At 42.3% G+C, this 25,509-nt stretch overlaps 1 protein-coding gene across 1 annotated transcript in view; it reads right to left on the bottom strand.

Annotated features, from left to right (window-relative positions):
• The window catches only part of LY75 (lymphocyte antigen 75), a 237,303-nt gene that overhangs the window by 71,289 nt on the left and 140,505 nt on the right, over positions 1-25,509 (bottom strand). Inside the window, exons 11-18 of the mRNA XM_082260091.1 lie at positions 24,355-24,521; positions 22,517-22,716; positions 17,084-17,226; positions 16,262-16,334; positions 15,362-15,430; positions 14,626-14,749; positions 8,410-8,445; positions 4,003-4,190 (exon numbers count right to left, since the gene is read on the bottom strand). Of these exons, the coding sequence (XP_082116217.1) occupies positions 4,003-4,190; positions 8,410-8,445; positions 14,626-14,749; positions 15,362-15,430; positions 16,262-16,334; positions 17,084-17,226; positions 22,517-22,716; positions 24,355-24,521 (1,000 nt within the window). The remainder of the gene's footprint in view (positions 1-4,002; positions 4,191-8,409; positions 8,446-14,625; positions 14,750-15,361; positions 15,431-16,261; positions 16,335-17,083; positions 17,227-22,516; positions 22,717-24,354; positions 24,522-25,509) is intronic.

Raw genomic sequence — 25,509 nt, 5'->3', positions numbered from 1 at the left:
CTGTAGGCAAGACACACTTTGTACGCCTCTTTGTACGCCTTACCTGGTTGCCGCTACACACGCTTGACACCAAATAAGTTTATCTTGGTGTCATCAGACCACAGGACATGGTTCCAGTAATCTATGTCCTTAGTCTGCTTGCCTTCAGCAAACTGTTTGCGGGCTTTTTTATGCATCATCTTTAGAAGAGGCTTCCTTCTGAGACGACAGCCATGCAGACCAATTTGATGCAGTGTATATGGTCTGAGCACTGACAGGCTGACCCCCACCCCTTTGAACGCTGCAGCAATGCTGGCAGCACTCATACATCTATTTCCCAAAGACAACCTCTGGATATGACGCCAAGCATGTGCACTCAACCTTTGGTCGACCATGGCGAGGCCTGCTCTGAGTGGAACCTGTCCTGTTAAACCGCTGTATGGTCTTGGCCACCGTGCTGCAGCTAAGTTTCAGGGTCTTGGCAATCTTCTTATAGCCTAGGCCATCTTTATGTAGAGCAACAATTCTTTTTTTCAGATCCTCAGAGAGTTCTTTGCCATGAGGTGCCATATAGTACTTCCAGTGACTAGTATGAGAGGGTGAGAGCGATAACACCGAATTTAACACACCTGCTCCCCATTCACACCAGAAACATTGTAACACTTGCAACGAGTCACATGACACCGGGGAGGGAAAATGGCTAATTGGGCCCAATTTGGACATTTGCACATAGGGGGTGTACTCACTTTTGTTGCCAGCGGTTTAGACATTAATGGCTGTGTATTGAGTTCTTTTGAGGGGACAGCAAATTTACACGGTTATACAAGCTGTACACTCACTACTTTCCATTGTAGCAAAGTGTAATTTCTTCAGTGTTGTCAAATGAAAAGATAAAATAAAATATTTACGAAAAAATGTGAGGGGTGTACTCACTTTTGTGAGATACTGTATATAAAGGTTTCAATCATGTCACCCCTTTCCCTTCCATTCTTTGGTCTTCAAACTGCGGCCCGCAGGCCAGAGGTGTGCCTCCTGCATGCAGTATGGGTGCCAAACGCCCATCTGATCAAATCCATATCTGATCTAGTTAGGTAGGATCTTGTGCTACATAATCATTGGTTGATCGAAAGAACACGGTTCATTCAGTATGCAAAGTGTATAGCCAACTTTTGGTTTTCATGGAAATTGACCTGTCTCCTGCCTTAACTCAGGGGCAACATGTTTCCTACGCTTCTGGAGGAGACAAAAGCTGTAATTTAATCTTGAAATCCTGAAAGCACCAAGCTCAGGCAAGAGACAAAAAGGGGCTTAAAAGCAGAATTAAACCTCCATCATTTTTTTTTTTTGGGTCCCAGGAGCTTTTAGCCATAATGTATTAGTATGCACAGCATATTAACACAATATGGCAGATTTACCTGGCAAGCTCCATCTGTCTAGACACTGCCATCTTCTCCCAGTCTTCTTTCTGGGGTCTGACTCTTCAGCTACTTGGTTTGTAGTTAAAAGTGTAAATAAGGCAGCCCTGACTGACCATGTACAGTATGCTAATATAAAGTGCAGTGTATATGAAACACCATAAATAAAAGTGCTTATATCACAAATAACTAAATATATACACAGAAATGATAAACATACATAAAAAAATCCAAATTAAATCCAGTACAGATAATCTACCGTGTCCATTCCACCATCCTTAAAATGTGCTCCACTCATAAAATTTGAAATAGTATGCAGTTTCACATACTGACGCTTTCCAAAATTCCACTTAAGGTGCTCCACCCAAAATAGGAAATTCACTGGTGCTCCATCTACTGTGAAAGAGTATCAAGAATTCTGGGCATACCCCTTGAACAACATGAACCCACTAGAAAGGGGAGAACGTCATGAAGAAGCCTACTGGCGAAATGCATTGGGATGAATATGATCAGCTTTGATGTCACTAGTGGACTGCAGAAAGCTAGGTGGAACTATTGTGGAACGCATGGCGGCTCTTGTGACAGGTAGAGCGGCTGCGATCCTTATACATTGTTAAGCTTGACAGTCTGTGCCGTTCAGTTTACAGGCACCAACAAATGTGAATGTACTATTTGTTTTAGAATTTTAATAAATATTCTTTTATAGTTTTATGTGACAATTGTCTCCTGCCTTGGACCGTATGAGGAGCCCTGTAGGTCTGGGGGAGTGGAGGATCATACCACACAATTAATATAGCGTGTTTGTCCGCTATTTTTTTTTTAGGATGGTCCAACCTTTCTGGTGAGTTCATGGTGTCCAAGGGGTATGCATAGGATTCCTGATTAGCTTTCACAGTGGATAGAGCACCAGTGAATTTCCTATTTTGGGTGGAACACCTTTTGTGGAATTTTGGAAAGTGTCACCATTTGGAACTGAATACTATTGAACTTTTTTTTATGAGTGGAGCTTTTTTTTGGATAATGGAATGGACACTGTGGTTTATCTGTAATGGATTTATTTAGATTGGTTTCTGTATGTTTATCATATTTGTGCATAGGTTTAGATATTTGTGATATCAGCACTGCTTTATTTATACGGTGTTTCATTTGCACTGCACTTTATATTTGCATATATGCTGTCATTAGCCTTGCCTTATTTACACTTCTAAAATTCATTCACTTGTGTTACGTGAAAAAAGTAGCAACTTTGATAGGGAATTTATCACATATTGGGTGTAGCGCTGTCTGATTTATATCCTGAGAAAGTCAGGTGTGACGAAACGCGTCAAGACCATGCCATATACTACATAATTTCATTCCCATTGATTGTGCTGTTGTCTTCGGATGTCTGTAAGTGTATATACATCTTTTAATAAATTGTCCGTTAGCGGTTTTACACTATGTCTGTGTCGTTTGGCTTATCCCCACATGTGAATGTCTAACTGGGAGATCCAGCCATCCTTGTTCAGGACTACACTTTTACATATTGGAACATCCAGTGACGCAGCTTTTGCTGGGATGACCTATGGTCAATATCTTAAGCCTTTATGACCCATTTGCTGTATGGTATTTTGGGTCTACAACCTCTGGTGAGCATATTTATTTATATCCCGATGGTGTGGGGATCTATCTGCTTCCTTGATCACTCCTATCACTTTGGACCGTTAACTTCACCTTATCACTTGGGACTCACCACTATTTATTAATTTCACCCTCAATTTTTATTACCTTCAATGGACTGTGTGTTTGCTTTTTCAGCGCTGCACTTTATTTATACATGATTTATATTATTACTTGGTTTGTAGGGCTGCAATTATGTCACTTCAATGCATGCCAACGGGAATCACATCATCACAACGCAGGACGGTGCCTTAAATGTACGCTAAGCTGCGTATATGTACACAAACGCCAACAGACGGGGAGAAGGGTTTATGACAGAAGAGACAAACAGGGTCTCTTCTTTCATAAAAATAACCATCCTCTAACTTAAAGGGATTGTAAAGGCAGAAGTTTTTTTGGTTTTAATCTTAATGCATTAAGATAAAGAATCCTTCTGTGTGCAGCAGCCCAGCCCCCCCCCAATACTTACCTGAGCCTGTCTTTATCCAGTGATGTTGCAGGAGTCTCTAAGCTGCCTGAGACTCCCCTGCTCATTGGCTGAGAAAGCAGCACGGTGCGAATGGCTCCCGCCGCTGTCCTTTAAAATCATTCAGCCAATCAGGAGAGAGAGGAAGCGGGGCCGGGTCACAGCTTCGTGTCTGAATGGACACAGGGAGCTGTGACTCGGCTTGGGTGCCCCCATAGCAAGATGCTTGCTGTGGAGGCACTCAACAGGAGGGAGGGGCCAGGAGAGTCGAAGAGGAACCAGAGAAGAGGAGGATCCAGGCTGCTTTGGGCAAAACCAACTGCATAGAGCAGGTAAATATGACATGTTTTTTTTTTTGTTTTTTTTTAAATAACAAAGACTTTACAATCACTTTAATTATATAAATTGATAAATTATTACATTAGTTTGACTTCAGTAAAAGTAGGAAGCTGGGCAGTGCAAATTATTAGCCCAATAACTTACCTGTTCATTCCCTTGTTTCCCCATGTATCCCTGTATAGCAGTCAAAGCATCATAGGAGTCAATGACTGCCAATTCACTTCCATTCACTGCACAATACAGTTCAGCTTGTTTGTGGCTAAGCCTTGGATCCGACACAAACCAGTACTCTGAGCCATCAATAACCATTGAAGGGCCCTTTTTCTTCCAATCTAAAGAAACAAAAGCAAGAGAGTTTTTAGAAATGGCACCTAACAAGATCCCGAGATAGATGCAGGGGAACAAAGGCAACACCAAGCTAATTTAAAGAACTTCTATGGAAATCCATGTTCGAGCTTACTTAAAAGTTGCTGATCCACAGCATTTGGTGGACACAGCGGCATTTAGCGACTGCAGCCTCTTGCCAGGCATGCTGTGCTAGAGTAAGGGTGTGAATAATTGTTTCTGAATGAGCACAGAGTTTGTTGCTGTGACAGAGCACTAAATATAGAGTTGGAAGTTGTTCGCACTCTGATATTTTTTATGTTTTTATACAATGTTTAAATGCATGTTAATAATCTGTACAATTTACACACATTTCTTTTCTGCCATTACAAACTTTTAGACCCACTGGTTGACTACATCCATTAGCATTGAAAGATGGGAAAAGCAGTGCCGATTATCTCTAAACAAGCTGGAATTCTATACAGGTGGCCTTTTATTCCAGCCACCATTAGGGCTCATTTACACTTAATTCAAAATGTGGCATTGGACACGCTTTTTTTAAAGCACTCTGAATGACAATAAAAGCACCGGTCACTAAATAAAATGGTTACCATAAAGCCCTGTTCACACGTTACTTTTACTTTGCTTCAAAAATTATACCCCATGTCACTTTCTTGGTGCTTCCAAGAGTCTCGAAAGCCTCCACAGAAGTCTAGAACAATGCTCACTAACAGCATGTTTTGGAGGTATTAAGAAATTATATATAATATATATATATATATATATATATATATATATATATATATCTACTAGATCTAACGGATCTACTGGGCACAAATCTAACATAAATGACAGAATCGCATCTGTTGCTTAATAAATTATATGTGATTTTAAAAGGTGTCTTTGTGCATTTGTATATTATATATCATCACAAAATCCAATATTCAATAAATTATTCAATATAAATAAACAGAGGAATCACATCCGTAAAATTCCAAAATAACTATACTGTGCGATTAATACTGTATTTTCTGGCGTATAAGACTACTTTTGAACCTCAAAAAATCCCCCAAAAATGGGGGGGTCGTCTTATACGCAGAGTATAATATCTCCAAGGTAACCTAAGTATAAGTATTACCGGTAGATGAAAATTAGGGGGGGTCGTCTTATACGCCCAGTCGTCTTACACGCCGGAAAATACGGGTAGTTAAAATTAAATCATATAAATTATAAACTTAGAAGTGCTGTATTTAAAGTGCATATGTGTTTGCCAATCCTTATATTGTGCAATCAGCTAAAGTGCTATAGGATATATTGTGCAAATAAGCAAATGTGCAAATTATCTATATTAATGTGCCAATTCATGTGCAAATGAACATAATAATAAACATTAGAATAAACACTTGTATAATCTGTACAAAAAAAAAGTCTTTATAATAGTGAAGTGCTGTGCAAGATATAATTCTTCAGCAGCTGTATGTGGAATCACCTCCACCTTCAATACACCTTGTGTGCAACATGGAGATGAACGCTATAGCAGAAGGTGAATGGGAATGGAAAGTGAGGACTGAGTGGAAGAGAATCAGCAGAGCTAGGGGACCGTAACAGGAGAAACTAGCAGATGTCACACGTAGTGCACAGCATGGGAGCAATATAGTAGGACAGGGCTTGACAAATTTGCTGAAATCTAGGAGCCAGCGAAAAAAAGTTAGGAGCCAGTTTTTTTTTTTTTAAACAACCAAGCTTTATTTCCAAAAAAATAACATACTAAATTTACACATAAAGACGACTAGAACCCCACTCTCCTCTATAGCGCAATCGGATGGAAACAGACTGTCTGTCTGTTTCCATTCGATACCATCTGATCCGATCCACGGGATGGATAGAAAATAGAACCACCATCCGTCTGTTTTTGGCGGACAGGATCAGATGGCGGCAGATTACCGCTCCATAGAGGAGACTGAAGGGTCCGATCAGGTCTGCCTGAAAAACTGACAGGCGGACCTGATCAGACAGCCCGTGTGAAAGGGGCCTTCGGCTGTGTGGCTGTGGCATGGTGATGAGGAAAAAATAAATAAATTATATAACATTTTTTTTTTATTTAATAATAAGAATAATTGAAAAAAAAAAAAGGAAAAATAAATTTTATTTTTTATATAATTAAAAAAAAAGAAAAATTATTATTATTTTTTTTTAATAATTTAAAAAATAAATAAATAATAATAACCACACTCCCTGTCCACTTACCTTTGCTTAAAGGTAAGTGGACAGGGAGATGAAGCCTGCAAAAACCTCCCTCATCTCCTCTTGGGAAGGAGATGGACAGGCATTGAGGACAGGCAGGGGAAACTGCCATTAGTGACTTCTTGTCAAACTTCCGGCCACCACAAGAGGGCGCCAGTTCCCCGTTCTCTCGCCGAAGAAGGCCGAAAAGCCGCGGCCTCAATTATCGGATGCCCCGGTAGTCCGTGCACTCGGTGAGTGGATGGGGGGCGCAAAAGGGACAGGACACCTCCTGCAGTGCACCCCAGGCGCCAGGTCGCTAATTCTAGTCGCCAATGCGACCTGGCGCCCGGGGTTTGTCGAGCCCTGTAGTGGGAGGTGAGTGGGGACCAAAGAGCAAGGAGGATCAGAAGACCAGCAGAGCTGTTGGTTACTACTGAGTGGGGGATCGGCAGAGCTCGGGGTAGTAATCAGCTGGGGTTCTACTGGGCCCCATTAAAACAAATAGAAAATCAAGACACAGGGAATTGGCCAAGCTTCATTAAAGATCAAAAAAAGAAGCATCAAAAACACACCAAAAGGGCATGTTGAAGTGGGAGGCGCGTTATTGTCTGTTAGAAGTCGAAGCAAGTGTAAACGAGCCATTAAAGCCATCTTGCCACCGGGTAGTGAAAGTTTTTCCAGCTGCAGAGTTAACTTTTCATCCTTTTCTTGTACAGGGCTGCTGCTGGATTAACATTCTCCACAGGATAAGCCTCCAGTTAGACCGGTGCAACGTGTAATGTGTTTTGACAGATTCAAATCGCATGACAAGTCGGTAGCTCCTGCACTCCTTTGCATTTATAGTCACAGTAGTACTACTTCAAGTGAAGTAGCACGATTTCAATGTGGTGATTGGTGCGAATGGGGGCTAAGGTTGCTTTAAGGGCCCATTCACACTATTGTTCCTGGCCATACACTTCCCAGATGAGCCTATTTCTCAAGCAGGTACAGTCATGTGTTTCTGATTAACTGCAGCAGCTCAGTCTTTACAAATTGACGACAGGCTGTGAGGCTCTGCAGATGTCTACATGTAATCTCACATGGAGCAATTACTTGCATTTGGGGACACATGAGAGGCCATAGACACAAACAGTCTGTGCACAGGGCCGCTCCTCCGGCCCTAGCAGCATGAAATCGCTTCTTGATCAATTACATATAAGCAGTCATGGACAGTGTCAGCCTGTAATTGATTTGAACAGGTTTCCCATCAGTAGCGATTAAAAAATAAATAAATAAATAAAAAAAAACTGGCTGTATGAGCCACAGAAATTTACTGATCTAGGTGGTGTAACGGACATGCGAATGAGCCCTAAGCATGGATACTAATCCCATTCCCTGTAACGATCAAAAAAGGAGCATTTAGAATGCTCTATAGGGAGTGCAATAATTTAAATATGGAAAGGTAAATAAAATAAGAAAAGACTAATGAATAAATTCCTTTCAGGTAAATTAGGCCCCTTTCACATGGGCATTCCAATCAGGCCCACCTGTGACGGACCAGATCGGAAGGTCCATGGAGCCCTTTGGACAAGCAGATGTAAATGGACTTGTGTTTGTTTATACTCACCTACTTATGGGTCAGTCCAGGTCCAGCAAACAAAAAAAGGACTGCGCCCTTTTCCACTTTTGCAGACTGGATCAGAGGGTAGCCTGGACAGCAGGGTCCGTTTACACCAAGCTGCCCATAGAGCTGACAGGGGTGTGCCCATGTCTGCCAGCTAGAAACTGATGTGACACCTATCCTGTTCAGCTCCGATCAGCAGGGGATTTGCTCACAGCACCCCTTCTGGCTGGGCTCTGCTCCATGTAAAAGAAGCCTAATAGTTCTCTTTAGTTACAGAAAACCGTTTATCTTTAAATACTGCATCAATTTATTGGATTGTTATTGTAACTTTGTATTTGACTAATAAAATCTAAGCCACATCTCTACAACACAATAAAGGAAAAAAAGACAATAGTTACCTGGCTGATACCACAAAGGAGTTTTTATGGCGACACCTAGAAAAGTTGAAGCAATGTAAATTACATCATTTGTGTGAAACTGAACTACAGCATAGAAATGTTCTTCAAAGCATAAGGACATTTTTGCTCATCCTATGTAGTAACACATAAGCACTATTATCCTCAAGCACTGTCCTTTTAAGCTCCCTCAGGGACCCTGACTCTGTATGGCAGGCAAGAGGAGTGACTGCAACAACCACTGACAGCTGGGAAGAAATTTGCCTCAATAGCACATACTGTACAGGCATACCCCACTTTAAGTACACTCACTTTAAGTACACTCGTGAGTAAGGACACAGCTTGTTCAGCTTGGCATGACACTACTCCCGGTTTTTAACATTGGCGTCTATAGGAAATCTTGGTCAGCTTGACATGGCACTGCTCCCAAACCATAAGCGACAGGGATACCAAACTTAGGGAGCACCGAGAGGGGACCCAGGACTACAACATATCCTGTTTGTGGCTGGCCAGCTTGCCTAAGTAATCTACTATGTCATAGTCCTGGATCCCCTTAACATGCTCCCCAAGCTTGGTGTCCTTGTCACATGGTTTGGGAGCAATGCCATGTCAAGCTGACCAAGATTTCCTATGGAGCTAGTGTATTTACATGCATTGAGAAATGAAAAAAGGTATTGCTTCACTTTAAGTACATTTTCGTTTTAAATACATGCTCTGGTCCCATTGTGTACTTAAAAGTGGGGTATGCCTGTAATTCGTTTTAATCAAATGTACAACATGTTGTTGCAAAACTGAAGGCTTGTTAAAATCACTGAAATAATGGGATTTTTGACTTGCCGTAAAATCCATTTCTCTGATGTTTGACGGACACAGCTCCTGATTCTTCTTAACCATTGGGTTATACTGCCCCCTACAGGAGTAGGCCACTAGGCAGGAAACAGCTTGATTACACCTTTGGGAAGTCCCAGTTGTGCTCATAAGTTTACATACCCTGGCAGAACTTACGATTTCTTGGGCATTTTTCAGAGAATAGGAATAACACAAAAACTTTTTTCACTCATGGTTAGTGTTTGGCTGAAACCATTTATTATCAATCAACTGTGTTTACTCTTTTTAAATCATAATGACAACAGAAACTACCCAAATGATCAAAAGTTTACATACCCTGGTGATTTTGGCCTGATAACATGCACACAAGTTGACACAAAGGGGTTTGAATGGCTATTAAAGGTAACCATCCCCACCAGTGATCTGTTTGCTTGTAATTAGTGTGTGTGTATAAAAGGTCAATGAATTTCTGGACTCCAGAAAGACCCTTGCATCATCCATCCAGAGCTGCACTGACGTTTCTGGATTCTGAGTCATAGGGAAAGCAAAAGAATAGTCAAAGGATCTGCGAGAAAAGGTAGTTAAAACTGTATAAAACAGGAAAGGGATATAAAAAGATATCCAAGGAATTGAGAATGTCAATCAGCAGTGTTCAAGCTCTAATCAAAAAGTGAAAAATTAGGGGTTCTGTTGAAACCAAACCACGGTCAGGTAGACCAACTAAAATTTCCGCCACAACTGCCAGGAAAATTGTTCGAGGTGCAAAGAAAAACCCACAATTCACTTCAGGTGAAATACAGGACTCTCTGAAAACGTGGTGTGGCTGTTTCAAGATGCACAATAAGGAGGCATTTGAAGAAAGATGGGCTGCATGGTTGAGTCGCCAGAAGCCAAATATGTCAAACAGCACAGAGACCAGTCTCAAACCTTTGGAGAGGAGTCAACAAGGCCCAAGATGAAAGGTACACTATTCCTACTGTGAAACACGGAGGTGGATTGCTGATGTTTTGGGGATGTGTGAGCTACAAAAGCACAGAATTTGGTCAGAATTGATGGCAAGATGAATGCAGTATGTAATAAAAATAAACTGGAGGAAAATTTGCATTCATCAGCCCGGAAGCTGCGCATGGGACCTACTTGGACATTAGGGAAACACAAGGCCAAGTCGACCTGTCATTGGCTACAGCAGAATAAAGTGAAGGTTCTGGAGTGGCCATCTCAGTCTCCTGACCTCAGTAACATTGAGCCACTATGGGGGGGGGGATCTCAAACGTGCAGTTCATGCAAGACAGCCCAAGAATTTACAGGAACTGGAGGCTTTTTGCAGGAAGAATGGGCAGCTTTACCATCTGAGAAGATAAAGAACCTCATCCACAAATACCACAAAAGACTTCAAGCTGTCATTGATGTTAAAGGGGGCAATACACGGTATTAAGAACTGGGGTATGTAAACTTTTAAACAGGGTCAATTCGGTAGTTTGTTGTCAATATGATTTAAAAAGAATAAACACAGTTGATCGATAATAAATGGCTTCAGCCAAACACTAACCATGAGTGAAAGAAAAGTTTGTGTGTTATCATTCATATTCTCTGAAAAATGGCCAAGAAATCAAATTCTGCCAGGGTATGTAAACTTATGAGCACAACTGTACACCCACTCTCAGCTATAGGCACTCAGGTTTTGTTACAAGCAGTGTCAGAAGAAAGCCAAGTCCACAGAGGGGTGGGTGCTGTGTCCGTCAACGATCATCAGAGAAATGGATTTTAAGGTAAGTCAAAAATCCCATTTTCTCTTTTGTTTATTGACGGACACGGCTCCTGATTCTTCTTAACCATTGGGATGTCCCAAAGCAGTGTTAAACATAAGGGGTTGCCATAGCCAACCAGGTAACAGAGCTCAACCATAAACAACTGGCGCTCACCTGATAAATACACCCTCAAAAAGGACCAGGTCCTCTAAACAGCAGCAAGCAAAACCTTGCAGCCAAAAAAAGGTTCTGCAGATGCCAAACACAACCACTTTATAAAAAAACTTTGTAAAAGTGTGCACCAACGACCAGGTGGCCGCTTTGCAAAACCTGCGTCAATGACGCTTGAAGACGGAAAGCCCAGGAGACACAATGCACCCTAGTAGAGTGCGTCTAAACAGAAAAAGGAACCTGACCCCTGATGCAATAAGCCTGAACCACCGTCTGTCTGATCCATCTGGAAATGGTCACAGAAGAAGACAACCCTTTGTGAGGTCTGTCGATGAGTGCAAATAGAGAGTTTAACTTCCTAACAGACTGCGTAGCTGCCAGATACATCCTAATTGCCCGGACCACTTTCAAGACATGCAAGGCAATTTACTTCAGATGTTTAGGCCTGGGACACAGGGAAGGCAACACAAAGTCTTCATTCAAATGACAGTGAAGAGACCACCTTAGGAAGGAATGATGGACAGAGGCAAAGCACCACCGTATCCTTGTGAAGTGCCATAAGGTGGACAGGATAACATCCGTCAGTTACGGCACCCTGCATGCAGAGAGGCCACCTTCTGGGGCAACGTAAGCAGGGAAACCTCCGGAATATTTTCAAAGAGAAGCGTCAGTAGAGCTGAAAGCACCACATTAATATTCCAGGGCGGCAATGGAGCCCGCACTGAAGGAACCAAATGTCTGATACCCTGAAGAAAAAGTACGCACCAGGGAGCATGTGGCCAAAGGTCGATGGAAAAAAAACACCAAAACTCGATACCTGGCCCTTGATGGTACTGAAGGCCAATTTTTGTTCAAACCCCTGTTGAAGAAAGGTTAAGATCCGATCCACCGAGAAGGAGCGACTATGAACCCCAAGAGACCCACACCACGCAATGTACGTCTTCCATGTACGATGGTAGATCTTCCCAGAGGTAGATTGCCACGCTTTTAACATCGTAGGAATCACAGATTCAAACAAACCTCCACCCTTCAGCACCTAGCATTCAACAGCCAAGCCGTTAAAACCAGCGACTGTAAAGCAAGATGGAAGATTGGTCCTTGGGACAGCAGATCCTCCCTGAGAAGAAGTCCTCATGGAGTACCAGATCAGCATACCAAGACCAGCGAGACCAGTCTCGAGCCACTAGAATGACTGGAATTCCTTCTCCCTGAATCCTGCACAGGAGTCATGACAGAAGTTTGAGAGGGCTGGAACGAATCAGTCAGCCAAACGTAGAATGTCGGCTACTTACCGAGCCGCCAGGACAATTCTTGTGCTCCCTTGGTGACTGACATAGACCACAGCCGTGGCATTGTCCGAATTAATTCGTACCAGACACCCCTGAAGACAATTTCCAATGAGCCAGACAAAGTCTGATTGCTTGGAGTTCCAGTACACTAAATTGGCAGTCTGGCTCTGCCAGAGTCCAGACCCCCTGAGCATGCCTGTGCTGAGGACGCATCCCCACCCAAACAGGCTGGTATCCATGAGGACAACCGTCCAGGACAGGAGGAGAAAGATTTTCCCTATCAAAGTGCAAGAGCGACGCCACCTCTGGAGACCGTGGATCCTTGACCCATTTCACCAGCCCGGAGGAACTACTGTCGGCTGAACAACAAAAGCTGAATTGCCTCCTGCAATGTCTGGAGTTTTTCCTGAGGAAGAAACACTCTGACCAGACTCAGACCCAGATAGGCCATTTTTTGTGGACAGAACCAAAAGCAGACTCCTGAATGTTCAGGATCCCACCAAACTCCCTCAGAGTTCACAGAGCAATCTCCAGTAGTCCATCAGAGCAGTCGGAGACTTCGCTCGCAGAAGATGATCATCCAGGTACACCAGTACCGCGATCCCCCGCTGACTCAAAAAATGTCAGCAGCGAGGCCAACACTCCTGTGAAGACCCCAGGTCTTCTGGAGTTAGATACACTTTAAAATCCCAATTTATGCTCAGTGTTTTTGCACACACTAGGGTTGCACCATAGTAACATAGTAGTTAAGGTTGAATAAAGACAATAGTCCATCCAGTTCAACCTGTGTAGGTGTGTGTGTCAGTGACGATAATCATTTCCCATATCTCTGTATATTGTGTTCTTTAAGATACACATCCAAGAGTCTTCTAAAATGATCAATACTCCCCACTGACACCACCAATTGTGGAAGAGAGTTCCACATTCTTACCGCCCTGAGAGGGGGAAAAACCCCCTACGCAGCTTAAGGTTAAACCGTTTCTCCTCCGAACTCATTGTGTGGCCAAGTGTCCTCTTACACTCCGAGACTGAATACCTTTTTTCCTATGCTGGGATCCCCATTGAGGTATTTGTAAATCGCTATCATGTCCCCTCTCAAGAGTCTCTTCTCCAGGGAAAATACATTTAGTGCTTGATGTCGTTCCTCGTAATTGAGGTCCCCCAATCCCCTAATTTGTTTTGTTGCCCTATCTTTGGGCTCTCTCCAGCACATCCCATATGAGGATTGGTGACCAGAACTGGACAGAATACTCCAGATGTGGTCGGACCAGAGTTTTATAAAGTGGCAGGATTATAGTTTGATCTATGGAGTATATCCCTTTTATATGCATGCTAATATTCTGCCGGCTTTGATAGCTGCAGCTTGACATTGCATGCTTTTGCTCAGTCTGTCTTCCACTAGGACCCCCGGATCTTTCTCCATCCTTGATTGCCCCAGAAGTTCCCCCCCAGTGAGTAGTTTGCGTTTATGTTTTTAGTCCCCAAGAGCATTACTTTACATTTCTCCACATTAAACCTCATTTGCCATGTAGTTTCCCACCCTAATATTTTGTTCAGGTCTTTCTGTAAGATTTCTATATCCTGATGTAAAGATATTGCCCTGCTTATTTTTGCGTCATCCATAAAAACTGAGATGGAGCTATTTATCCTAACCTCTATATCATTTATGAATAAATTAAACAGAATTGGTCCAAGGACAGAACCTTGGGGTACCTCCCTTACTACTCTAGACCAGTCTGAGTACACGTTATTTATCACCACCCTTTGGATGCGCCCCGGTTCCTAGTATCGGTGTCAAATGCTCCAATAGCTAAAACCCATACCTTTGAGGTGCTATTTGAGCCCATACAAAATGGATGGGCTCAAATCGCATGCGATTTGAACAGGACAGTTTACCACACTGCACACAGGAGCTGTGCAGGGGGGGGGGGGGGGCGTATGCAATTCGGTCAGGAATCACACCTCTGTTCAAATCTCATGCAATTCTTTGCAGTGCAATTGAATTCCATTCGTTTTGTATGGGTTCAAATTGCACCACAAAAGTATCAGTAATCTGTATCGACCAGTACTTGACCAAAAGTATCAGTACCCGTAGGTGTAAAAAAACAGTAGGTGTCCATACTATTATTAACCCATACATTTATCAGGAGAAGCATGGCCATCAATGTGTATATTCTGCTCACCTTTAGCAACCTGGCACACCCATTCCAGTTGGGCTTCACAGTGGAATGGCTGCAGGCTGTACTCCTGTTCCCTCAACACTTCAAAATGCCATGACCAGACATTCCTTTGTATTGGTGCATTAATCTGTTTATTCAAAACACAAACAGAACAGATGGGCATGTTTGCACCTCTTTAAATTATCAGGTTACTACAGTAAATACCACACAATGACATGTAATAATTATATATACATTTTAAAAACTAAAGCAGAAACATACTCACTGTACTGTACTCACCTGCTCCCCAAGTGATGTCCTGCGGTGTTACCGTCCACCATCTTCAACAGTCTTCTGTGTCCCACGTTGGTCATCTCTCCCCATTGGGTGGCCGCTTTTAATGTTCCTGGCATCCAGCTGCATTCTTGCCATCCTAAAGATGCCAGGAACGAGCCAGGTTGTACACTGCACTATGCCACGGGCAGTGTATCTGGTTTCATTATCTGCTGAGAAAGATGGCAGATTTCTTTTAAGCAGAAGAGACATGCAAAGTCCATCTCCAAGCAATAATCACCCTGAAGGTTCTGCTTTTAAGTGACATTTGATTGTCACATTCCTGCCTAAGTTGTAAACTTGGCAAATGCTTTTTGCCCCAATTTATATGTTGAATTGTGTGTGAAGCTCCTTTCTTTCATTTTATTTTGGTGTAACTAGGAAAAGGAGGTATTACCTACTGATATTAGGTGGTTTCTCATCTCACCTCCAATGCAGCGCAGTCTCGAAGGAAGTAGTCCTCTTCCTGAAATTCATTCAGTACAGTTGAAGAGATCTTTGGAAAGAAGGAAGTTTATTAGTAGGTAAACATATATGAAAGCGTCATTATAAAAAGTCTCTTGTGGAACTCCACACCAAAGCTACAATGAAACCAATTGATGGGAGTCATACTTGTTCTACATTCTCCAACATGGAGCTAAAAGTGATTTTAAAAAGGTAAGTTGTGTTTTTTTTTTTTTTTTAAATAACAAACATGTTATTACTTACCTGCTCTGTGTAATGGTTTTGCACAGAGCAGCCATGATCCCCTTCTTGTGTCTCCTGATGGCGGTCCTGGCTCCTCCCCCCTATGAGGGCAAAGCCACGTGCCTATTCGTCCCTATTCACACACAGTGTGTGGCTCTGCCCTGCCCCACTCCTCATTGGCCCACTGGCTGTGATTGACAGCAGCAGGAGCCAATGGCTCCCGCTGCTGTGTCAGCCAATGAGGAGAGAGAAACCCAGAAGAGCTGCTACTCTCATGCACAAGTATAGGGGGGGCTGGGGAGGAGCTGCACCCAGAGGGATTTTACTTTAAAGCACATAGTGTTTAAGGTAAAAAACCTTGAGCCTTTAGCAGCACTTTAGGGGTCATGTCACAGTATCAATTCTGTCTTTATCGCTGATGGAAAGGGTGTAGAATGCACCTCACCATCAAGAGAGACTGAGATTTCCTACATCTAGCCAGTGAGGGAATAACAATGGAAACAGGAATTTCTCTACACTGTTTTGTGGTCCTATTCTGGCAACTACTCACAAGGATGTCTTGTGTGATATGGCCCTAAAAGGGGTGATGAAGATTTTTAATTATATCTGATAAATGTATTTTTACAGAAGGTTGACTTACAGGACGGCCGTCACTCCACTCCCAGCTTCCCAAGTTTCTTTTATTCATGCCGACCCAAATCCATCGCTTTTCACTACAGGTAAAAACAACAAAATAAAAAAACAATGATCTTATTATATAATATTTGGATGCCTAGGTTAACAAATACACATACTGCTTTATAAGCTTCTTAACCACTTGCCGACCGCCAGCCACCTTTTTACTGTGGCAGGGCGGTTCGGCTGCATCCAGTCATATTATTTAGCACTGATTACTGTATTAGTGTCACTGGTCCCCAAAAAGTGTCAAAAAATGTCAGTCAGGGGTCCGATCTGTCCGCCCAATCTGTCCGCGGATGGCTGCCATTACTAATAAAAAAATTAATAAAAAGTCCAAAATTCTATTCCGTAGTTTGTAAAACACAAACTTTTGCGCAAACCAATTAAAATACGCTTTTTGGGATTTTTTTTTACCAAAAATATGTAGCAGAAAACAAATTGGCCTAAACTGATAAAAAAATTACATTTTTTTTTTAATTTTTATTGGAAATGTTTTATAGCAGAAAGTAAAAAATATGTCTTTTTTTCAAAATTGTCGCTCTTTTTTTGTTTATAGCGCAAAATCTAAAAACCGCAGAGGTGATCAAATACCAGCAAAAGACAGCTCTATTTGTGGGAAAAAAGGACATCAATTGTATTTAGGTACAGCATTGCAGGACCGCGCAATCGTCCATTAAAATAATGCAGTGCCGAATCGCAAATAATGGCCTGGTCATTAAGGGGGCAAATCCTTCCGGTCTAGAAGTGGTTAAGGTAAGGTACTTTTCAAAAAGAAAATATATACCGCAAGCTTGATTTTAAGAACGTGTGAAAGTTTTTCATTTCCTCTATATGAGCAAAACTAGCAAGATGGCCGCCAAACTCCTCACAGATTCCTTCAGCTTCCTCCCATGTTCTTTGCCTCAGTAGCCTCTCTTTGTTGAAAACCTGACAAAACAAAGAAACATGCATACAGCTTAAGTACTTCAAAACAGACTGACATTTCTCGCATACATGTAAAAACCTGCTTTTGCTAGAAAATTACTTAGAACCCCCAAACATTACATTTTTTTTTTTTTTTTTAAGAGGCCCTGGAGAATAAAATATATATATATATATTATATAATATAAACGAGGATGTTACATATAAAAGAGGATGTTACACTTAGTAAATGGATACAAAACATGTCACTCTTTAAATTTGCGCATGCCTGTGAAATAAAGGCAAACTATGGTACATTAAAATTATCCATAGGCAATGCTTTAAAAGCCTTTACAGGTTACCAGTTTAGAGTTACACAGGAGGTCTGGCGTTAGAATTATTGCTCTCACGGCAAAAGCTCATGTGTGATATGAACGTCATTTACATATGCGTGCAGGACTTACATATGTGTTCACATCTGCATGAGCATGGGGGGCCAGGGGCGCTTTAAAATTAGTTTTTTTATTGTATTATTGTTTATACTGCACCTTTATCAGGGCTCAAAACTTCCATTCTTGAGCTAATAGCCAGGCCTTAAGAGTTACTTGCCAGCAGTTGCCCCACCCAACCCCACGCTTAGTTCCACCCATAAACACAGCCTCGAAAATGATCTCATGAAATTACACTATTAAAATGTTTTATGCAGAATAAAGTTACAAAAATAAATATAAACAACCACTTTAACAATATAAATGTTAAATATAATGATCTGACTGTGATAAATAAAATAAGGATAAAATATGACTTTATACTATAGGCACTGTACACATAATTACTGCCTTGGTAAGTAAATATGCGCTATGTACAGATTGCAGGGTTGATAGTTGCACTATGTACTGAGTGCAGGGCTGAGGGGTGCGCCGCATACTAGAGCTGCGCATCTTTGCTGGTCTTAAGATTTGATTACAATTATCCTGTCAACAATTCAATTCTGCGATGCTTTAAGATTACTGTCCATGGTTTTCATCAAAAACCCATCAGTGCAACCTCATCAGCGCAGCCTCCCCAGTGGCCATCAGCGCAGCCTCACCAGTGCCCATCAAATGCAGCCTACCCATCACACAGAGCGGGAATCTCCCACTGTGACAACAAGCTCGGATTTGAATTGCCCGGCGGCCTCCTGGATACATGTCACACTGACTCAATTTCCTGGCATTGGATCAGTGTGATGTCTACCATAGGAGCCGGTCTAGAAGGCGGGACTTTGTTACAGCAGCCGACGGGCATTTCAGATCAAAGGTCAGTGTCACAGTGGGAGATCCCTGCTTTCTGTGATCACACATATACATGGAAAAAAGGAGGGAGGGAAGGATTCTGACAGGGACGCACTGGGATGACATCATTGATGCAATCGCAATTCAGCCGCGATGCAGAATCGATTAAGACTGAATCGCGATGCATCAATTATACGATTATTTTCAACACCCCTATTACGTACCGAGGGGTGCACTATGTACCGAGTGCAGGGCTGAGGGGTGTACTACGTACCGAGTGCAGGGCTGAGGGGTGCACTACGTACCGAGTGCAGGGCTGAGGGGTGCACTACGTACCGAGGGCAGGGCTGAGGGGTGTGCTTTGTACTCCCAAATTCTTACCCAGTACAGAGTCCACCTCCCTTCCCCTATTCCAGTAACAGCCCTGACCGCTAGGTTATATGGGGCCCCATGATTTCTAACAGCAGCCTTGGTCAAAGCCATAGGCCTATTGTGGTGTGGAGATTCTACTTTCTACTAGGCACCACAATCTGCCTGTCTGTGGACACTGGGGATCTGACAGATCCAGCCAATTGGTGAATTTTTATTTATTAACAATTCAGTGCAGTCTGAGCCATGTCCCAGGCTCGGAGAACCTCCACTATAGGAATACAGGGACAGCACTGTCATCGTGCCAGCATCTGCCTTTTCCCATGGTATTCAAAAACTGACAATACAGTTCAGATGGCTGGCTGTGGACACGGACAAGTCAATTGGCAGAAGATTATGGAAGATCTGAACATACACATAACATCCCTGTCCTAATCACCTGGTGATAGCAGATCATAGCACCAACCGAGAACATTCATCCTGGCCCATTGATTCCTACCACTAGAACTGCCTTAAATACATGCCGCACCGCATCCAAACCTACTGCCAGCCCAGTCTGGACTGTCAGCTTTCATCTGCTGCGGGGGGGGGGGGGGGGGGTTGGGTCCCAGTAATTGCCTCCCTGGCCAGGATCCCCTTCCCTAGCTGGCCAGCAGTGCTCCTCTACCCACATAACACTACAATAGCCCACCTGAGCTGGTTTGAAGCATTTATTGAGCGTTAAGGCACATTAAAACTGCCCCACAATGCAAAGTGATATTACAGGAAACAAATTTGAATGCCCCGCACACTGAATTCGTCATGAGGCTTCAATTTTGAAGTGGAGTCTACGCTAATGCTTCATGTTTTCATTATGTAAATAGCACTCATTTGCATAGGCGTTTGAGGGGCATTTTTAATGCCCCCTAAAATGCCTGGCTTTTTGATGCCAGTATGAACTTCGCTTAATGGGGGAAAGATCAGCTGCATGGAGACCAAACACACACAATACTAGTGACTAGCCCTTATGCTCTGTAATTGCCTTGAAGTCATTCTATCATGGCAAGAGTGCACATGTATAGAGAATAAATATCAAATGACAATTAAACCTGCTTATCCACCTTGATGACTGCCCTCCCTTTCACACTTACTCATCTACCTTTTGCTCCCCTGACACTTTATTTAAAGAAAAGAAAAACAACAATACTTCTCGTTTTGTGGAGCATGCAGCATCTTTCCCTTACTTTGATGGTACAGCATTGAATGCCTGAGCAACCAATCACCAGATCTCATCGTAGCATCATGTGGGTGATGACAGAGTCTGGTGTTCTATGTGTACTCTAAACAAAGTGACTTGGAGGGAGGCAAGGGGTGCAATAAATTGAACCTGCTGCTTTGCCCTACCTGGGTAAATCACAGGTTAAAAACAACCTCTACCCAAAAAGGGAAGCTCTGCTTGTTTGCATTGGTTTTGACAGGTACCTGCTCCCACTTCCAGATCCGATCGCTGTGGCAATTTAATTTTGCACTACCCTTAATCTTCTGGGACACATCAAAGGTCCCAGAAGACTATGGGATCATTCAGAAGGCGCAGCTCGACTTACATGTGCAATAGGAATCAGGCAGTAGGAATTCACTTCCTGGTTCCCTTACTAGAGATGCCAAAGCCTGCAACCGAAGCCGACTGAAGAAATGGTTCAGGCGAGGACATCGCTTGATCCCTAGACAAGTAAATGTCTTCATATTAAAAGCCAGCAGCTACACTATCTGTAGCTGCTAACTTTTCTTTTTTTTTTTTTTGAGAGAGAACCTGGAGCTTCTCTTTAATTTTAAACATGCATTCTTATTTTAGGTTTAAAATGTAATATACTTACCTATAATCCAGCTCAGGGAAAATCTTTGCTGCTCAACCTCTCAAGAGCTGCCCAGTCTCTGCCTGGTCTCTTCAAGAATCTTCCCAATCCTCTCCCACACATTCCCCCTGCACAATGTGTATTGAAGACTGTATTGCCCAAACTAAAGTCTGGATCACAAACACACGGGGTGATATGCAGGATGGGGAAGACTCTGGAAGAAAGGCTGGGCAGCTCTTGTGAGGAAGTTCAACAAAGATCTCAGCAGAGCTGTGGTATAGGTAGGTATACTGAATTTAAATCTAGTATAAAAAGACAATCGGGAAAGAGCTATTGAGGGCTAAAATACAGGTATATTACAGAACATTACATAATCGTTTGCTGACAAACGATCTGCTAACGGCCAAAACCAATAGACACTATTCTGTACTCCTACTTCTGGACCTTTCTGCTGCTTTTGATACGGTTGACCATCCCCTCCTCCTCAAAAAACTCCATGCCTTTGGTCTCAGTGACTGTACTCTTCACTGGTTATCTTCCTACTTTTCTAACCGCACCTTTAGCGTTACCTACAATTCTACTTCCTCCTCTCCTCTTCCCTGCTCTGTTGGGGTCCCCCAAGGCTCTGTTCTTGGACCCCTCCTATTTTCAATCTACACCTCCTCTCTAGGTCAGTTGATAGCCTCCCACGGCTTCCAATACCATCTCTACGCTGACGATACCCAAATCTATCTATCCACCCCTCAGCTCTCTCCCTCAGTCTCCTCACGTATCACTAATTTACTATCAGATATATCGGTCTGGGTGTCTCACCACTTCCTCAAACTCAATCCATCCAAAACCGAGCTTATAATTTTTCCTCCACCGCGTGTGCCCCTTCCCCTGATTTCTCCGTCAATATCAATGGCATTACTATCAGCCCATCCCCACATGCCAAGGTCTTAGGTGTTGTCCTGGACTCTGAACTCTCCTTCAAACCCCACATCCAATCGCTGTCCAAATCTTGCCTCCGCAACATCTCCAAAATACGCCCCTTCCTAACCAAAGACACAACAAAACTCCTAGTTCACTCCCTGGTCATCTCGCGCCTCGACTACTGCAATTCCCTTCTCATTGGCTTACCTCTACACAGGTTATCCCCGCTTTAATCCATCATGAATGCTGCCGCCAGACTCATCCACCTCACCAATTGCTCAGTGTCCGCTACTCCTCTCTGTCAAGCCCTCCACTGGCTTCCGCTCACCCAACTAATTAAATTCAAAATACTTACAACATCTTACAAAGCAATCCACAGCCTAGCCCCCAGCTACATCACCAGCCTCATCTCAAAATACCAACCTAATCGCTCTCTTCGTTCCTCTCAAAACCTCCTGCTCTCTAGCTCCCTCATCACCTCCTCCCATGCTCGCCTCCAGGACTTTTCCAGAACCTCTCCAATCCTATGGAACTCCTTACCCTTATCTGTCCGATTATCTCCCACTCTATTAGCTTTTAGGCGATCTCTGAAAACCCTCCTTTTCAGAGAAGCCTATCCTACCCACACCTAACAACTGTACCTCCCTTTTCTCCATCAACCCATCCCCACGGTTATTGCCTTTTGTTTCACTTGACCCTCCCTTCTAGATTGTAAGCTCTAACGAGCAGGGCCCTCTAGTTCCTCCTGTTTTAAACTGTATTGTCTTCCTTCACATTGTAAAGTGCTGCGCAAACTGTTGGCGCTATATAAATCCTGTATAATAATAATAATAATAATAACAAAAATGCTCAGTATGAGGAAGAGAGACCACTTCGCATAAGTGCGATAAAAAAAAAACATGAACGTGTAAATACAAAATGCATACTTTGTAGCAATACATTCCCGATCCGGAGAACCAGCCATCAGGACAAGTTGTGACATTGAGTTTTGGAATATCTTCCTCTTGGGCAGATCCAATGCCTTGCTTACATATAGACCGAGCTTTAAATCTCTCACAGTTTTTGACCTCCCATTTCCCGAGAGAGTCTCCTCCTCCAGAAATTGCAACGCATCCACCAGAAAAAGCTGAAAAAACAGGAATAAAAATTTATGTCACAAAAATATACACTGTAAAAATGCATTTTTGGCCTGAAGAATAATTATACCCACAAAACATTATATATAGCAAATATAAATTATTATATACATTAAATACATGCATACACACTCATACACATGCACTTTTATTGTGGAGAGCAGATCCAGAATCCTCCAGTGGATCAGTTCAAAGGGCCCATTCATAGCATATGAACTAAGCTGGAGAGCGGTGCCCAACGCAGTCCTAAACATAGAAAAGGCAATGCCCTATGTCCTATTGTTTAGAACAACATCCTGCATTGGTGTGTGCTTAAAAAAAAAAAGAAGACTTAGTAGGACATGCTGCATTTTTACACCGCGCAGTGTGCCGTGACGCACTACACCACATTACGACACACTGCTGTGTCTAAAGTTTCATGAAATGCCATTTGTGACATTTCAATAAACTTAAAAAAAAAAAAGTAAACAATGCAATACTATTAGTGCATTGCACCGCATCTACACAACACACATCAATGAGCAAGTGCTATACAGAGCATAACTGACATGCGCTGGTGTAAATATAGAACTGACCTACTGCTGTTGTGAGAGAAGCTTGAAAGGGCTGCAAAAACTTTGCCAGAGACTCCGCACCGACATCACTACACTGCTGATGTAGTGTAAATTATTCACAGTGGGACAAATAGCCACTGTCACTGAGCCATTTCAAAATGGGCCATTGGCAAAATAAGCTCAGGACTGCTATTGCAGCAATGAGGTTATGATTTTTTTGTCGCCATTTTAAATATGGGAAGAGTTAAAGCGGAAGTCCCAGATTTACAGAATGTGTAAAAGTAACATTTCATATTCACTCTGATCTCCGAGGACGGCCGTAGATGCCCCCGGTGGCTGCCCTATCAGACGGTTATGGCAACAATGTGCTTTAGTGGCTCCTGTCAGTGGCTGCAGACCTTCCATTTTAGCACACTATAATCCATCCACGCACGAGTTGCACCATCCTTGCCTTTGATGTAGGTGTGGATTCGTTAGTCAATAAAATGTTATAAAGCGTGCACCCTTGGCTACTTTGTTTCCTCTGCATGTGCTTTGGATCTCTTCCTGATCTGTGCTGGAGAGTCATGGAAGTTATCCATTTCTTTACGATGTGATCTACCCAAAGGTCCATCCATCCCAGTTTCATCACATCTGTTTGACTTTTCTGTAGTTTTCTACAGAAGCCTGTTTAATTGACCATAACACTGAGTCTACCCAGTTTGTTCATAGGAATCATATGAAGCTGCACAACACATGTCAGTTGATGTGCTAGCAGCTTGTTTATTTTGTAAGCGCAGTTTATTAATGTTTAATCTTCTCTGTAATATAAAGTAGGGATTGACCGATCTAATTTTTTCAGGGCCGATAAAGATTTTCCGGCCACCCTTCAGGCCCGATATTGGGTGCCAATACACTGCACATTTAAAGTTTTTATTTTTACACTGTCCTTTATTTATTTATTTTTTTGATCAGTTTTATTGCTGTCACAAGGTATGTAAACATCCCTTGTGACAGCAATAGGCAAGGATTTAATGCTTCCCTACACACAAATTACTACATCTTCAATTTAAACAAACTAGGCGGTCACTTTACCTGGCTCATGAGTGTTCCAGTTGGAATATGAGAGGTCTTTTTTCCTGCCCGCAGTTTGCCAATAATAATCTCCAGACTTGTCACTGTCTCTTAAATTTGTCCAGAAGTACTGTCCCTCAGAATTTGCTTGCTCTCTCATTAGGCCGTTTAGGAATTCCTGTTCGAATCTAAACATTAATAAAACATGACAAATCAAAGAAGAGTATGTATAACCGAATACCAAAAGGGTTATTATGCAGAGGAGAAATTGGGGGTTGTCAATGAGGAATGAAAGTGCTATGTAATAGGGGTTCCATAAAATCCTCTACAGAATACACTGACATTTATTATACACACACACACACACACACACACACACACACACACAAACAAATGGGCCCAGCCCACTGCAATGGATGATTTTGTAGAGTTTCCTAGATTTGGGCTGTACCAAACTCCAAGAAAAGGATATTATGGCAAGTACAAAATATATATATATATATATATATATATATATATATATATATATATATATATATATACACATACACATACATACATATATATTCTCTCTCATCCACTGAGTCTTTAGGATTAAAAGTTCAAAAGCAGTCCAAGGGCCCTTTCGTTCATCCATTTTTTGGATGATAGACTGCAAAATATTTCTTTGGGCTTGCGGATTTAAACAGATAATCATCTGTTTACATCCGTCTACATCCATGTCTGTTCAGGTCAGTTTTATGTATTTTTTTTTTTATCTATGGCATAAGGTTACATCCTTTTTTATTTAGATGGATCTGAATGGATGTAAATCGATGCCGTCTGTTTAAGTTTGTTCCGTTTATAGGCAACTAAAAAAAAAAAAATGGATGAAAAAAAATGAGTGTAAACTGAACTGAAGTGTAAAGTGATGGATGGGCAAAAGGATTTAATCTGAATTCATAATTTTTTTTGCTAGCAAAAGACAAGGGTCTAAGGACCCTTAGAGGTTAGCAACAAATTTGTTAGAAAATTGCAGATAGACCCAAAATAAACAGAAACTGGGGACTGCTTAAAGCTCAAAGGAGGCATCTGACATACCTTACAGCCAAAGCTGGCATCACATGAGGCAGAAACATCCACCTGGTAGAACTTGTAAACAAAAGACCAAGCGTCAGCCTTATAAATCTGGACAAA

Source organism: Pelophylax lessonae, assembly GCF_965119305.1.
Source record: "Pelophylax lessonae genome assembly, chromosome: 6".
Taxonomy (NCBI): domain Eukaryota; kingdom Metazoa; phylum Chordata; class Amphibia; order Anura; family Ranidae; genus Pelophylax; species Pelophylax lessonae.
The sequence above is the reverse complement of the archived record's forward strand: the minus strand, read 5'-3'. Positions and strand labels throughout refer to the sequence as shown.